Below are 18,180 nucleotides of genomic sequence, written 5' to 3' on the forward strand. Positions count from 1 at the left end.
GTGGCATTCTATTATACAAGGAAAAGAAGGGAAGCTTTCAGTTTTTACATTGAAGATAACGCAGCAATAGCTTGAAGATAATTCAAACTGCAAAGAACATGGCTAGTGCATTAATCCATATAGCTGATAATGATTAATTGGGGGGGGGGGGCGGTGTAGAAGATTCCAGTGCTTATTTTTAATTGATATTCCAGTTAAATAAGTAAAAGTTTGCAACAATAGGTATCGATCATTAATGTGTAATTAGTTTTTTAGACAAGCCCTTTCTGTATCTCTGTGTCTAGTCAAAGGCATAGACAGAGAAGAACACAGTTGCTTCAGTTTGCCACAGAGCCACTTTTAAATCGACGGGCATTTCTCTGCATGCTGCGTAGGATGCCTGCTTTCACAGAAGCGCCTTAGCGCCTTTTAGAAAAGATGAGTGGAGACAGTGGGAGCTGTCAGCCCAGTGTTGAATTATTGCACAGGTCTTTGTCGCGGACGGCCCTCTTCTGCATTGAGAACGATCGCCAGTCGCTAGGTGTTCTTTTGCAGAGATAGCTGTATCCAGTCACTATGCCGAGCTCCAGCGTTTGCCAGGTTATTTGTCATTTCGCTTCTGTGTAAACTACTGAAGGTAATGCAGCAGCTAGGTACAGTGTAGATTTCTTTCTTTCTCTGTGTGTCTCGCAGGGTCACCTCTGGCTGTTTGAAGAGTTCGTTCTTTTTAAGTAAGATACCGCAGCACAGAAGGCAACACTCATTACAGATTTATTCATGCAGTTGCTACTGCTATCATTCGATAGGGAAATGCCATCTGATAATAATATCAATATTGTGTTTCCCTGTCCTTTTAATTGAGGCTAACACAAATATATAGCGGGGCTCTTCTATCATGCGGGGGGGGGGGGCTGGGCTGCCCCGTGGTATCCACCCCTGACCCTTCACTAAACCTCTTAGTATTAAAATGATAATCGGCCCGTCTTCACATGCAGTTTTGAAGAATGGCGCGGTCTGTCCCACAAGTGCAGTGGCAACCTTAATATATAATACTGCTAAGATTAGGAATGACTGGATGGCAAATCAGATTTTTATTCCCCTCTCCCTCTGATCCTCATGGAGATTATTGGGTATTTCATAGAACTGAAGACAACTTCCCATGCTTTATTTTCAGGATTATCTTTTGAAGCCTGCCTGTCAAGCCTCTGAGATGACTCTGTATGTTCCAGGAGTGGATACTCTCCACATGGAACAGGTTCACTTTCCGTGCTTCATCTACAGCAGGCATGACATTTACACTCACAGGCCAGGAAATGAGGTAGTGCACTGAAGCACTCCGGAGAGCCCGGGGGGAAGCAGTGAACTGGATGACATTTCCTCACAGCCCTGTGGATTTTATAGCCGTCTGCTTGCTCACAGTGAAATCAAGTTCTCTGCTCTAACTCTTCCCACACTTTCTCTTGTTTCGCTGACTTATAAAATAACCACTGACCTGTTTAAGAACTGGAGCATCAGCCAGATGTTTCCTGAGCGAAAGACAACTTTTGTTTCCTTTTAGCAGATCATCCGTTGGAGGCATTGTCCTTTATACTTGAGAACTTCTGACATCTCTGTAAGCACATCTGCCACTAATACCTCTCTCTTCCACTGGAGAACCAAGCTGCGCTGGAGTCATGCTGGGCCAGCCTGGTGCTGCTCAGGAGGAGCCCGGGTTGTGTTTCCACTGCAGAGCCCAAACCGCGTCATTGACATCGCATGCAATGACCGTGTCAAGTCCCATTTAGTTGAGAATGGCAGATCCTGAAGATATGGTTGCATCTTTCTTTGTTTTCGTTCTTCATATATTATTGAATTCAATGGCGGGCTGATTACGCAAAGAGGAGGAAAATGCTTCTGCAGAGTTTCACAGTCTGGTTCTCGCTCGGCTTGACAAAGCCAGTAGAAAACCACCTTAAGGGGACAGTTTGAAACCACAATTCGAATGTGTGATTGCACTTTCAAGGAACAGAGACAAGTTTTGAAGCTAATTTTCAACCTAGTTAATTCTCACTTGACAGGCCTTATCTTTCAGATATCTCCAACACTGCAACGTGTGTTTTAGAGAACATAAACCTGATACATCTGCAACTATAAAACCCTCAATGGTAGAATATTTTAGCAATGCTAAATGGCCTCTGATTCGTACATTTTCATATGTTCTAAACTAAGTAAACATGATACACGTCTAGTCTTTCTTGGTATTAACTTATCTTTTTTGCTCCATCTATCATACAGTTTATCCTTCAATCAGTTTTGTGATTAGGGGAGGGAGGGCAATCAAAATATCACCCCCCCCCCCCCCCCCCCCCCCCCCATAATGCTGTTGCTGTTTTGGTAACATGCCTGTTTGTACTCTGTCTCTGTCTGGCTGCTGTTACCATGGGAACGGCCACTGGGTTCAGGTACCCAGGCGTGTGGAGGATAGCTGCTTCGGCATCGAGTATCGTGTGGAGGCAAGAACGAGATGCTTTAACCTTTTGTACTGCGCACCACACGCATTCTCCTCACGTCGCGAACGACATTCACATGTATTCACTCAATTCACAGCGGAGGCACAGTGGCACATGGGGGTTCCGTTGTGTCATCAGTATGCATTCAGTATGCATGCATTCAGTTCTGAAGAGTTTACAGGCTTGCTGTACTCTATGGGGTTGAAAGGTCACAAAATCACACGATTGCCGCCCCAAACCCGGAACCAAACAGACATTGCAAAACAACACAGGGCTGCGAGGAAGATGGGAGACGGTCGGACAGAGCAAAAGAGATGCATGGAAAAAAAAATCTTACAGGAGTTAATTATGAGACTCGATGTTTAATTAAATCGAAAGACTTTAAAGTCTCCAAAGTTTCAATTGAAAACACTGTGATTGCATAAAATGCCCCTTTAAAGACATAGCGCCATACAGGTAATACAATACTGTGCTGAATCTATTAATTCTTTCAAAATGATGATCTGTTTGCTCCCTCTTGTGCCAACTCCAATTTACTACAGCTGTTTCAACTTCTGTCCTATATGATCCTGTACATCCTCGCTACAAAAAGGAGATTGCTGCTCTAGAAAGAGTACACAAAATTATTCTGGGTTTAAAAGGCATGTCATATGCAGACATGCTAAAAGAACTGAATCTATTCACTCTTGAACAAAGAAGACTACGCAACAAACTGATTCAAACATTCAGAATTCTGAAAGGTATTGACAATGTAGTTAGTATTAACAACAGGGAGTTTCTGCTAACATTTTACAGTGACAGGCTAGCAGTCTAACCGAGTACATGAGAGGAACTTCCCTTTTCAGCACTTGCACACCTGCAATTGAGAATGCAGGTGTCCAGTACAGCACGCAGTCTTTTACACATGCGCGGGTTCCATAATTCACCCACTCACTTAGTGCCATTGTGACTGGCAACATTCCGGCAAGCAAACGTAAATGCGTGGTTTAACAATTCAAGAAAAACTTGAAATAACTGAGCAGCAGGGAAAAGGTAGTCCTGTAAAACCAACTTCACCTGAATATGGAATTGGTGAACAGTTTGTGATTTCAAAATAAAGAAGGAAGAGTTGATTTCATACATGAGTAGCGCCGATTCTTCAAGCAGCAGGAATTGACCTTAACCTTGGTTGTCTCTCTTCTTTATGTATCTCTAGATAATAGAAGATGCATTTCACGTCTCTATATATAATACAGGATGCATATTAATCTCTCTCTCTCTCTCTCTCTCTCTCTCTCTCTCTCTCTCTCTCTCTATATATATATATATATATATATATACATATACAGGATGTATTTCTTTCCCCACACAATAATTTGTACCTCACCTTATCAGTAAATTAAATCACGGTTCTTCTCAATATTTTATATACATTCCGTTTGCATTTAACTTTGCATATGTTGATTAAAACATGGGATTACGGACCCCTCCATATTTCCTGGACTCGAGTTCACTGCCTTCCTCACAGTGAGGCCTGCTACCCTGATGTCACTCATTGCTTTCAGCACTCCACAGCTCCAAGAAGTCTTTAACCAACCGCAGGAAAATGGGTTAACTGGCTGTAAAGAATGCAGTTTCAGCAGTTTCTGGACGTACACTGCCATCTAGTGTTTCAACACGGGTTTACAGAACAATGCGTGTACTGTGCAGAATTGGAATGTCTTACCTTGCATAGCCGATAATTCTACACTCTTTCTACATTCATGTGGCGAAGGTTGGTGAGTTTGTAATGGAGAACGGGAGAGAGAAATAAATAAGATAAACAATCGCTTTGAGTGCTGGCTTTACACCAGTGAGATACTTTATTTAGGGTTCACTTTGCTTTGTGTTTTGGCCAATGTGCCGTTTATTTTGAAAAGTGTTTTTGTACCGTGTTCAAACCTTGTATTTTGCAATAAATCTGTGCCTGACATCGCCCACAAGCTATTCATGCCAATGTATCTGAACTATTGTAACTTGCGTATGGCACCCCTGACAGCAGAGTTACAGCAGTAGTCGGGACACCTTATGAAGTGACTTGAGTCTACTGTGCCCACAAATGCAAATACATCCTTCAGTACATCCTTCATGTAAATTTAATTGCTGGATTTTAGGAATGCACTGTAGCCACGCCACAGTAGAGTTTTTATGCATGTGACTTAGCAGGTATTACAATGGTAGCCCGCTCTGAGAACAGTTGCTCCAGATAGTCAGCTACTAACAGGGACTGCAGAAAGCTTTTGGGCTACTGGCAGTTGTCTGGTGCTCCTCAGAAAGACGCCTGATGATCGCTCTGACTCTAATTGGCATGCACATGTGTCAACAGCATCCCCATCTCTGTAAGCACAGCTGGCGTACACAGCAAAGGCTTTTGTAAAGACAGGCGCAAGATTAGACTTGCCATAGCCTGATCATTCCTTTAGCCTGATTTCAGCAGGACTCTTTTATTAGGTTTGCTTAATGATGGAATGCTTACAGAAACCTGCCCCTTACTGGCCTGGGCGTGGCCACTGCCACATCAGTGAGCAGGCAACAACACACAGCTTCAGGGTTTACATGAAGCTTCACTTCCCTAGGCCACTTCAGACACTTAACAAGTTACACAGAAAAACAAGCAATCAAGGATGTGTAGTTATGATGCTCACCTGACACGTTTTCATATTTCTGCACAGAGGGTTGGGTTCCAAATATGAAGCCTTCCATTACGGAACCCCTGAAAGATTCCATCTGGAAGCCCTCTGCATTAGGATGGAACCCTCGTTTGCAGCTATGTAAAGTAGTTTATAGAACCGAAATAAGGGCTTCAGAACATCAGTAACTGTAGGAACCTATACAGAGCATATAGGTCACCAGCAGCATGAGCTGTAGTTTAGTGTAAAACTCAACATGATTGTGTGGGACACTACAGCTTTAATGGAGGTCTATGTAATTCAATCCTTGCTGGATATCCCTGGAATACTTGACTATGGCATTTTAAAAGGTACCATATGTCTCATTATTGAGAATGCTGCTTTGTTAGACTGATGACTAATGTAGCAAACTCCCCACCCCACATAATGTGTAAGAATTCTTTTCTCATCCCCCCCCCCCCCCCCCAACTTCATATTTTTTAAAACCCAAACAGTGATTTTTTCCACATTTCAAAAGTTTACCATATAAGGCAGCAATCAGCTCAGCAACTGATAAAACCAAGACGATAACCAAAAACGTCACCTGCATTTCTGTTGTTTTCAGCGTTTGAATGTGTCATTGTAACCTCCTCTCGCTGCACGCCAACAGCGTGAACACACTGGGCTGTGACCACTCTGATCAGAGAGAGAGAGCCCGCGACGTACCACACAGACACCAATGCATTCTTTGTGATTACAACTCTGTAGCTTTCTCCACTCCTGGTTTTGTTCCAACCCTGTTCTAAATCGTTTAATTGAACCAATTAAAACGCCATCCAGAATCTGAAGTAGTGAAATATTCCATTTTACCTGTTAAACCTGGACTGGAATAGCCCTCCAGGACCGGGATTGGACACCCTTGCTTTCAGCTGAACACAGAGCCACGCACACACACACACACACACACACACACACACACACACACACACACACACACACACACATATATATATATATATATATATATATATATATATATATATATATATATAGATAGATAGATAGATCGACATATAGATAGATCGATAGATAGATAAATAGACATAAAACTCGGATTTAAAGTACAGGTTGTAACTGCAGTAAATGTTTAAAACAACATGCTAGTTTTGGAAAATGGACGAGCTAACATGAAGATACTGGATATGGTTTTGTTATCTACAGTCTGGGCGTTTTAATTAGTATGTTTATACCATTTCGAGTTTCCTGTGCAATGGTTATCTCGTTTCATGAAAGACAGATGCAGACAAAAAGTATGTCCTGTAATTCCAAGCCTTATACAGTATATTCAAGTTGCAGAAATGTAACATTAAACTACAAAACGTACAACACATCTGCGGCAGGATTCCAGCGCACACGAGGTTAGGGGTTCTGCCTTTCAAGGACTAAGTATTTTGGCATTCGATCCATCTGTGACCCGTCTTTACAAGAGAAGCTCATTATTGATAAGCCTTGGGGGGATGGGGGGAATTTAAAGTTTGCACATACTTCCAAGAGCAGGACCGGATTAAACTATGGTAAGTTGGGAGTTCCATGCATTTGTTTTAAGTTGTGGGTAAAATTATGGAAACGTTTTGCAATACAAAGCCTAAAATCGTAGAAGCGTGAATACTTCTTTAAACGCTTTTATATATAAAGATTCCCAAGCCTCTTTTCCAACACAAGTGCCTTGCCTGTGCGCCCAGCTGTTCTGAATGCCGTCACATCAGATGTGTGCCTGCCTTTAGGAGACAAAGAAGGTACCATTTTTTTTTCTACTTACCCAGACATGGAATAACTGCAACTTACCGATCTTAAATACAAAACACCCGTACTATCAGCCAAAGGGCAAATTCGACCTAACGGCACTCTTATCAGCAATTAAATATCTTACGGGAAAAAAAAAGTTCTTCCTAGAAGCATTTTCCTGTCTATTGCAGTTTTTATTACATTTTTTGATTGGGTCAAAGTAAAAGCTCATTTGCGATTTGCTGAATTAGCTAAAGTGAGATGCTTTGTGTTTGACTCATACGGGTCTGTTATGAAACAAGAAAAATAATTTTGTAACTCAGCAACTAGCAGCATCTTATGTCTGCCCCTTTAAACTTTTTTTTTAATGCGTTTTTGGTAACATTTCTGAAAGTATTGAATATTTCTAACAAATATGGAGATTTTCCTGTTGCGCGTACTTTGCTATTTAACCTAGACGCGCGTCCACGATGAAGACGACAACTAACTGTTTCGCTTCCACGGTTCCTTTGATCCCAGCCTGGGTGTTTCTCCCGGGCCTTAGAGCCAAAACATTAGCCACGTGGAGAACTGAACCGCAACGAAGGAGCTTGGCATTAATGTTGCCGGGTATTTAACGAGCTGTGAAATTAGTTTGCCAGCTGGGAGACAAATGTTCATGTCATTTGGAAAGACACTACAGGGGTCTTACTGCATTTATTTAATGAATCTCTATATAAAAACGGAGAGGTTATATTTGCTGATAAAATATTTAAAGAAAACTTTTGCAATTTTCGGGGACTTAAAGTTTACAAATATAAATTAAAACAAAACGTTTGAGGGTAAGATGTATTTTTTAATATATATTTTTTTATTCATTGCCGTTTTTAATGTAAGTTTAACATGACCCATCTGTGCTTGTTACCTGTACACACTGTGGCTCACAGTAAAACCTGGAATGGGTGAAACTGCTATGCAGTAGGAGTCTTATTCCATCACTGCTTATATACTTTAGTCTAGTCTAGACTCCTGCTGCCTATAACTGAGATATGATGTGATCAACTTAACAATTGTGCTCAAGTGTTTGACTGAGGTGTCCTCATTCTTTCCACACAGTGAGAGAGCAGAGATGTCCCTGGACAGAGAGCAAGGGGCATTTTCAGGGCAAGAGTTGGCAGGACCCTGTGCATTGGCACTGAAAGGAAGCCAGACAGCAGCTGGGGAAGACAGGTATTTATAATGCAGTATATTTTAGTCATACCCCTAATCTATTCATTCATAGATAACATAATTTTATGTTAGCTGTGCCTGACACCCATCGCTGCTTAGTTAAGGGTGGTATTAGAATCTGTGATGTGCTGTGAGCTGTGTGTATATAGTTAATGATAGTGCAAAGCAGCTCGTTCTAAATGCACGGCATTTAGAATGAAATGAGGCCACAATATTTGCATTTTTTTCTTTTGGATAGTATTACTGGTTTGAGTTTTCATAAACTTTGTTTAAAACTTGATTCTGTTTTATTACAGTGTTTTCATGGTTTTAATGCCCCAGAACATTTTATTTTCAAAAGCAAATGGGTGCTGGAACTCAAGGTTTCCATTCCTTGGTCCAGTGAGAGAGCTGGGGGATTGGGTTTATAGTTTTTGACACAGTTGTCTCGGTGTTCTGGAAATTCTAAGCCACGCAAAGTTTTCTGATCTGGAAGCTTGGTTTTGAATGCAGGTTTAATTGGTTCAACAGGGATGGGGCAAAGACAGAAGCTCTAAATGCAATTTAGAATCGATCATCAGACAGGTAATAAAAAAAAGGTCTTGTAACCAGGAGGTCCCCGGTTCAAATCCCGGCTCAGCTGCTGACTCATTATGTGACCCTGAGCAAGTCACTTCACCTCCTTGTGCTCTGTCTTTCTGGTGAGACGTTATTGTAAGTGACTCTGCAGCTGATGCATTGTTCACACACCCTATACCTTGGATAAAGGTGTCTGCTAAAATAATAATACAAATAATACACTTTATTGTTCAAAAGCAGGATGCACAAGAAATAATAGAAATATAGACTCCTCATGAATGCTTTCAAATATAACTGAAAGCGCACACACATGCATACTGTTATGCATAGTAATATAAACTTTATTCTTCAAAAGCAGTAGGCAAAACAAATGTGCAAACAGTTCCTGAGACTATTGAAAGCATGCATGGGCTAGTAATATAATGTTTGATTGAGGCTTGGATTAATTGCTTAGTTGTTGCATCTCCTCATCTCACTATGGAGCTTGATTTAGTTAGCTCATAGAAGCTAAGCACAGGTGTGCTTGGTTAGGACTGAAATGAGACACCTTTACTGGCAGTCATGTGTTGTAAAGTGGTAGCCCAGCAGAGGGTGCTCTCTCCTCACTCTCAGTCAGAGTTCTCCCAGTGCTGCAGCAGGGTGTTTTTACAGGAGACACTGTGCTGCATGTGGTTCCCTTTGCAGAGGCTGTGGTCCTGTCTGTATGTCAATTAAAGTTCCCATTGACATCCTTCCACAAAGGGCAGAGGTTTGTGTCATGGATAACTTCCAAGAGAAGCCAATCAAATTCTGGCCTTGTCAAATTCCCTGCTAAGGTTTCAGTTACCCAAGAGATAGCATCTTAGTTAAATATCTTAATAATGAATGTACTGTGCAAGCATGCACTGGTCATTTTAACAGTCCTGCTATTCCTTTGTGAATCTGAAGAGGTAATGCCAGTTAAAGAAATCACCAAGTTGTTTTTCAAAAGTTAGTAAACGTTTAAAATTGGATAACCAAGAAGCTGCAGATTTGTGCTCTGCATACATTGTTGATCAATTTCTTAAATGCACATTTAAAATGTATTTTTGCACATAATATATCATGCACACGCACACGCACACGCACACACACACACACACACACACACACGTACGTCGTATTGCTTTTGCTAGTAGCTAGTTGTTTAACAAGCAGCAGCAGGGTTATTGCAATCTCTTAAACTGAAAAGAAAAATACCTAAGGCAGGCTCATAGAGTATTTTTAGTGCCACGGCCCCCCCTTCCCCAGGCTAGCTTGTTCCTATGAATGAGATGGTTATGAAGACTGGCACAATGGAGGAATTCTCCATAACCCCCTGCTAAGCCAGACTGGAACAGCACCTTTCAACTAAAATGAAGTAAGTGGACTTGAAAACACAAATTTGTTTGACATGAAGTAGACTAGTTATAAATCTTTATCTGGGCAACAGAAGTTTTATTATGTATTTAGCAAGCCAGAAAGGAGAGCTTTGAGGTGCATTCTGTAAACCTTCTGACGCCTACTGTGGGCTTTATTGAGAAACGGTTTTAACTCTTAAAGCTGCAGTAAACTATGAGTCAAAATAAATACAAAATACATAATCTCTTGCTCTTAGTTTAGCTTTCAGTGGCTGTGTTGAACTGTGCGGCATTCACCTGTCCCGCAGTGTCTGTAAATCAGGCTGGCTCGGGATGTGTAAAGTGGATTGTCTGATTTGCATAGAAAGCATAGTAAAATCTTTATGGGCCACTTTGGTGTAACCAGACCGGGGGGGGGGGGTGGGGGGGGGTGGGGGGGGGGGGTGCTGGGGGTGGGGTGGGGTGTTAAAAAATAAAAAGTTGCAAGGGAAAAATGCTATTATTCACTTATATTTATTTATTATAGTTAGTGATTATTACCCATTTATTCATTATTATTTTTTTGTTCAAACTGAAAAGGAACCCCGGTATCGTTTATTTACAATAATAAATAAGATATGAAAAGGGGAATTATTATTAATTAATGGGGGGGGGGGGGGGGGGGGGGGGGGGGGGGGGGGGGGGGGGGGGGGGGGGGGGGGGGGGGTGGGGGGGGGGGGGGGGGGTTATTAATTAATTAATTAATTAATTAGCAGACGGCCTTATCCAGGGCGACTTACAATTTGTTACAAAATACCACAGTGCAAAGTATTGCATTATAAAATATCACATTACAGAATATCACAAGAGAGTTATTAGAATACAATAAGATCATTCAAGCAAGAGCAAAATAAAGAATACAGTAAGGTGTGAGTAAGAGAAAGCTTGACTCAGTTATAACTTATAGTAAATATTAGCTTATATGAGTAAAGTCCAGTAAGAACAGGTAGTAACTATGATGAATGGATCAGAATGATTTCCCAGTAAGAGCAGATTGAAGGGAATGGATTTTAAAACATCTCTTGTCATTGGCAATGTAAGCTCCTGTATTAAATATAGGTACTGTCATACAATGCAATATTATGTCTTTCAGGATGGCGTAGTTCACAGAAACGAAACAGAAGTACTGTAGTCTGAAAGCTGTCTGTCCACACCCCAACTCATGAACAAAACAAAAAAAACCTGCTGGGCATTGAAGTGTGGGGATTATTTGTATTTTTGACAGAGCAGTCTGCATTTATTTACTTTGGCCAAACTACAAATCTGTGCTCCTTAATTTTTTTTCTTGTCCAATAAATGGCAATGTTGTAAAGTGGAAAACTAGTATTAAAGATAAAAAAAACAAAAAAAAAAACAACCTCTTGTCACTTATTATCTCTCAGCACAGGGTCTGTTGTGCGTCATTTTCAACAGCATCCTTTCAAGTCTACTTTGTTACAATACAGCTGAAGTGTAGTAAAGAACTGAGTTAAAAAAAAGTAGTTTAAAAACAGTTGACTCAAGTCAGCTGCCCACAGTGAGCGGGCGAGATGGGACTGGGGCCGGTGATTAGTCTACTTTCATTGAAGAGAGGCTTCCACTGTAGAATAGGTCTGTCTGTTACTGCAAATTAAAAAAATTAAAGTAGTCTGTCCTCAAGCAAGGTCAATAGCACTTAAGGGTCATAAAGCGAATCTCATTTATGATCACTGCGGCAGAATCTGTTTTTTAAATGAAAAATGGCTTGCTAAGAATAGTTTGAAACGCCGTCAAGAGAAAGGCCAAGGGAGCTATAAGAAATAGAAAAAAAAAGACTGACCCCAGTCCCTTTTTTTTTCAGGAAGGAAAATTCCTAAAGGAGCACGCAAAAAAAGTTTTTGGGGGCAAAAATAAACAGCATTCTTTAAAATGCAATTTTCCATACGTTATGATACAGAGTTACAGATCTGTTGATGAGTTTTGAGGACCAACAGCAAGGCACAAGCCGGGCTTTTGCTTTTTTTAGTTTCTGAAGTCTCAGTAGGCACAATTCAACTTGTGACGATAACTACCGCTAATTTCCCAACAAATAACTTTGTAAACCGTTATTTTAGCATGGAAAGACTCCCTGGGATATTTTTTGATTGAAGGCTTCAGCGGTGAGCATCTTGTGTCTGACTTAGTGAATGCTCTAAGGTAACATTCATGTTTCTTTTTTTTTTATTTGTATGAGTGGTTTTGTTGATGCAGTGGCAACAGCCTATCGTTCTTTGCTACAATAAGTTTATGCATTTTATTCTGTAAAGTTAAACACTTCAGCAAGTGTTGCTAATGTTGACCGCAACCTTTATTTTTCTTGTAAGATTTTTTGAGCAGTCAGAAGGCAAAAAAAAAAAAATTTACACTATAAAAAGCAAGTGCATGATCTAAATCCATATAAATTTTTTTTTGGAACAGAAACTTGTGGATAGTTACCAGTATCCATAGCACTAATACCACAGAGATGTGCTTAAACGATTAGCACAACTGTCAACACTTCCCTCTCGTCGGGTTGCGTAGCAGGATACAGGTATGTGGTTTGCACTGTCTGGGTGGAGGCGCAGCTACAGAATGGGGGGTTTTATAAACTGCAAAGAAAGACAATTCAAGTATTTGTTTAGGGAATTCCTGCAGACCGGAGAGAATAACCTCAGTCAGTGAAGAAGCACTCTCTCCCGCTCTCTCTCTCTCTCCCCCCCCCCCCTCCCTCCCTGTTAAAGTACCTTAGCAGCATCTATGTGGTCTACCATGTGAGAGCTGCTGTGTTTGCTTATTTATTGATGTCAAGTTGAGCTATTGCTACGGTAAATGCCACCAGCTTCCATTCTTTCAGATGAACCTGCAGCTCCCTTCGTTGTGCATGCTGCTGTTCCAATAGGAGACTTTCTGGTGGTCTCATTCTATTTGTCTTTCAAAGGGCACTGGTGTAAAACCCAGTGACATATGAGAGGTGGAAATAAGACTCCTGTTGCATAGCAGCTGGACCCATTCCATGTTCTAATGAGAGCTTACTTAGGCCCATCTGAGCGCTTTGTTTTTCCCTGCCCCTGATTCTGCTTTCACTGAGGGAGTCTGAAAAGCTTCACTTAATTGACAGCTTTATTATTTCTTGCTTGACTCTGAACTATCACCTTGCTATAAATGCATTTTGAGAATTTACAGAATACACTATAGCTTCTGCACATGCCTGTGCAGTCTGTGAGGCAGCATATTTCTCATTGGAGCACTGTATAGGTTGTCAAGACGACCTAACAGCTGAATATCTTGCTGCTACAGCACAATAACAGGACGAATCGTGACAGAACTGGCTGTACAATCAAGACACACGCTTCTTCCTTATTCTCTTTGTTCTGTGTTGCGTTTTGCACTTCAGCCATTACACAGAGACTTGTGCAAGCAGTTCAGCTAAGCCAGGAGAGTTTTTGCAGTTCTTGTATTGTCGGTTCAGCGATTCCTGCTTCATGTGGCGTGTACTCGGCTGCAGTGATCTGTGTGTGCTCTTTTAGTGTGCTCCCGGGGGTTGAAGCATTCCCCACCTCTTGTCTCATGAAGCAGCATGATTAAAAGTCAATACCACAGTTATACGGACAATGTTTTTTTTTTCCTGTACAGTTGTTTTTTTTTTTGTTTGTAACATTCTAGAATTGGTCTATTTTGTTGTTTGCTTTTTTGGAATCATATCATTGCCACTGGCGTCACATGATTCCTGAGTATCACGTGTCCTCACTTGTGACTGGGTCACACACTTCCCATCCTTCTCCAGTGCAGAAAAATCCTTTTCAGATTGCTCCGCTTGTCACATGCGGTGTACTGTACCAGGGCCATTCCAGGACTTTGTTCCAGCCAACGCCTCTAGTTCATTATTTAGTTGACCCTACTGAAATAGTGAAGGGCTTGGTTGGAATGGAAAGTATTGGAAGTCAAAGTTGGCTACCCCTGCTGTATATTCCTGGTATTGCATCCACTGCTGGTTCCACTGAACCTATTGGCAATAACCTTGGACTCCTTAATGTTACCTTAGGTAAGGTAGTGCCAGAATGATGCTAATAATGTGTACAAAACTGATGTGTATATGGAATAAACTATGAATAAATAATGAATATTACACAAATTACCTTACACTGTATACGGTGTAGCTACTTCATGGCATTGTACTTTCCTATTATATATATTTCTAGTGTTTTATAAAAGCCCATAAGAACATAACAACATAAGAATGTTTAGAAAATAACTTTCGGCCCATCTTGCTCGTTTGGTTGTTAGCAGCTTATTGATCCCAGAATCTCATCAAGCAGCTTCTTGAAGGATCCCAGGGTGTCAGCTTCAACAACATTACTGGGGAGTTGGTTCCAGACTCCCACAATTCTTTGCGTAAAAAAGTGGCTCCTATTTTCTGTTCTGAATGCCCTTTTATCTAATCTCCATTTGTGAACCCTGGTCCTTGTTTCTTTTGTTCAGGTCAAAAAAGCCCCCTCGGTCGACACTGTCAATACCTTTTAGAATTTTGAAAGCTTGAGTCAGATCACTGCGTAGTCTTCTTTATTCAAGACTGAACAGATTAAATTCTTTTAGGCTGTCTGCATATGACATGCCTTTTAAATCCGGAATAATTCTGGTCGCTCTTCTTTGCACTCTTTCTAGAGCAGCAATATCCTATGACCAGAACTGAACACAGTATTCTAAATGAGGTCTTACTAATGCATTGTACAGTTTTAACATTACTTCCCTTGATTTAAATTCAACACTTTTCACAATGTATCCGAGCATCGCGTTGGCCTTTTTTTTATAACTTCCCCACATTTCTGAGTCAACATAAACTCCTATGTCATTTTCATAGATTCCGTTCAATCGCTAATCACGTGGGCTAATGATTTGATTTTGCTGTATCGTTTGACTTCCCAAAACTCCTCCTGGGAGCTGTAAAGAGAAGCACTCCACAATTCCCCAGCATGTCTTGATGTGCCCTGGAGGTGGTTTTATTTACATTCATGCTGGGATAACGAATGATTGTGCTGGGAGACGTAGGAGCTCATTCAAACCGCCTGTAAATGTATCCGTGCGGTTTGGAAACAGCGGTTTAAGGGTTCACAGACACATTTAACCTATGCCTTTAAAAACAAAAACCAAAAACTTAAAATAGCTTTCTGTCTCTCATATTAAATAAAATTCTGTCTATTGTTAGTTTGATCTCTCCCATGCCTACATGCTGTTAACTTTTTCAAAATAAATACACAAACCAAATAAAAAAAAAAAAAAGAAATACACAAACCAAATGGCTCTAATACCTAATGCAATAAAACCCAGTATAGGAACTGGTACATGGGATTTAAAAGAAAGAGGGCTAGTTAATAAACCAAATTTAAGAAATATTTGTTTGTCTCTTATTGCAGTCTGTATATAATGTTACACATGTAGTACTGAGCTGAATACTAGCATTGAGAAATGTAATTGGGGACCGATTCCAGTATTTATATTGTGTCCAAATACAATACAGGAATTTATGTTGGGAAAATGTATGTTATTTTTGTTACAATGTATTCATATTCATCCACGTCACTTTAAAACACTCAATTGGAAATGTAAAGTAAAATTAAAGCTTGCGTGCATCCACAACACATTGGCTCTCGCAACACACTCTGCAGAGCCAGCCCATCATTTTAAACTGTTCTTTCCTTCACTGTGCATATCTTTCTAATTCACAATGCAGTTCCACATTTCTACAGCGTTTCTTTTAATTCCTTGCCAGATCTGTTTTTTTTTTTTTTTACAATAAATATATTTCTTGGCCTGGGGTTGCATTTTGAAATGGGTTATTTAGATTGGTAATGTGCAGGTCTAATTAGCTTAGGGAATGGATATACGTGGGGCTCCTGGAATGGTGGGTTTGTTCACTGGGAGATCGGATGATCCAGGTGCAGCACTGTCTGCTAGTGGTAACAAAATAAATGTTCTGTGTGGAATTTCATTTTTTTTTTCAGCCTCCTATTTCATAATTCCCTCTATAAGTGTTAGCATGCTCCAGGGATACAACAAACAACAGAGTATTCTTTCCTGAAATTCTTGATCTGTTGAGGCCTATAACCAGTAAATACAGCAGCTACAGTACTGTGCATCCAAAAGGTATTTGATTAAAATTATAAACCCCTGTCTTAATAGGGGGTAAGGGAATGTTTTTAAAAGGAAGCATGCTGTTTAACTGTAAGACTGAGCTAGATGAGAAAAGGACACACACAGAGTACAAACAGTACTCACATGCCTGCTTGCAAGTCTTTTTCTTCCATTTCAAAGTGCTAGGTAAGAAAAGGACAATTTGCTGATAGTTGGATGTTTGCTCGCTTTGATTTCCTGTGGTCTCTCTTGCAGTGAAATGTCAGGCTCTTTTGTGTGTCGTGTTAGCTACAGAACACAATAAAGACTCTTGATGGGGAATGAAATATTCATGACTGGTCAGGACATTGAAAATAAAAGTTATTGTATCATGTAAAGAAATACCCTGCCTTACCTGTGATTGTGTTACAGATTTGGCATTTTAGAAGTTACAATTACTAAAGTAAGGGATTATGTAGACAGCACTAGGCGCTGAATCATTCTCAGACAGCATGCGAGTTCTGCGCCAGCCTGACTAAACACCACAAACACCTTACCCTTCTGCCATTTCAGGTTGATTGTTTAAAAGAACAGCCGCCATTTATAAGTCCTTAGCATGCAGCACATGCGTAAATAAACTGGAGCTCTTGCATGTAGGCTCTTGCAGTGTCTCCTGAAGGAAACCATGTTCAGTTTAGAGAAACTTGTGGAATTTTTTCTCCGGCGGCAGAAAGGAAAGCGCGGATCCTATCGGAAGGGGTCCTGGAAAAGCCGGTGTTACACTGTGACAGAGAGCAGGTACATTGATATAGTGAGAGCTGCACAGTGCGGGCTGTTTGTCAGGAATTCAAACTGAACATACTGTTCTAAAGTGCACCTGTATGACTAGTAATCTGGGAGGATAATGCTTTGTATTAAGTGGTTTAATTTCAGGTGAGTTTACCTCAGTTGTTTTTTTTCAAACCTGCTTTTGCATTGCAGCTGTATCGTTAATGCACAGATAAGGATTTTCCTCCATACTGTATATTGTATATAGTGTATATACGTTAAAGAAATCGCAACAGACTCTGTAATATATTGTGATGATAAAGAATGAAGAAAACATCTGAACCTGTAGCATAAAGTTGAATCTTTTTTAACATAGAGTGGCTTTTCATTTATTGCACATTATAAAGTATGGACAGCACAACTAGAATCAAAGGCACCGAACAGTTAAAACAAACGTCTACAAAATTTTTGCAAAAAATAATACATAGTGATATCAAGTTACACCAGAGTGAAAGTGCTTAATTCAGTTCCCTGCATTTTGGATCAGTCATTTTTAATTTCGTTTTTACTTCATCTGAGAATATTGTTTTTGCGCAGACTCTGCTAAACCCCTGTTTTTAAACCTGCCAGATGGGATTTTAATGAGAAAACCGAGATGACTTTTTGGAATCATGTTGTACATTAGATATTTTACTGCTGAATTATACAGCACACATTGCTCTTTGCTCTCTGTGGATAGACAATGCATTGTATATATTATTAATAAAGTATGCTGAGTAAGGTGGATATATTTCAGTGAAAAAAATATTATTCAGAGACAATGCAGTTGGATCCCTGCTAATGCATGATGTAGAAGTCTTGAAGCACTGTGTACTATATAGAAGAATTAGCAAATACTTGAACTGACACCTAATTGCAATGTTATCATGCATAGTTACATTGTATTTCATTTTCTTGCACGATACAGCCCTAACTCTTTTCTGATACAATTGTGTACTTACATATATCATGCAAAAAAATGTACACATTAAGTGTGTTGTAACTACCCATAATAACATTGTAAATACACAGTAATTACAGACACTTAAAGTGTTACCTAAATAAGTTCACAGCTGGAAACATTTAACACAAATCATAGAATTGTGATGAAGTCTGGTTTCTGTACAGTTGCTGTCCTCATGCATTTCATTATTCGCATTGCACCAGTGATAGGACTTTCTATTACAGAGCATACATAAGCATGTAATAGCATGGTAATAACTACTGATAGTTTGTGATTTGCAT

General features: G+C 40.2%; 1 protein-coding gene across 2 annotated transcripts in view; it reads left to right on the forward strand.

The window, feature by feature from the left end:
* The first annotated feature begins 6,245 nt into the window (after positions 1-6,245).
* The window catches only part of ankfn1 (ankyrin repeat and fibronectin type III domain containing 1), a 110,584-nt gene continuing 98,649 nt past the window's right edge, over positions 6,246-18,180 (forward strand). Inside the window, exons 1-2 of one of the 2 annotated variants that reach the window (XM_041220366.1) lie at positions 6,246-6,669; positions 7,976-8,089. In XM_041220366.1, coding sequence (XP_041076300.1) covers positions 7,989-8,089 — 101 coding nt within the window. In that variant the 5' untranslated portion in view covers positions 6,246-6,669; positions 7,976-7,988. The remainder of the gene's footprint in view (positions 6,670-7,975; positions 8,090-18,180) is intronic. The other variant, XM_041220365.1, reaches the window with a different exon arrangement.

The sequence above is a fragment of the Polyodon spathula genome, chromosome 20 (genome assembly GCF_017654505.1).
Source record: "Polyodon spathula isolate WHYD16114869_AA chromosome 20, ASM1765450v1, whole genome shotgun sequence".
NCBI classification, from domain to species: domain Eukaryota; kingdom Metazoa; phylum Chordata; class Actinopteri; order Acipenseriformes; family Polyodontidae; genus Polyodon; species Polyodon spathula.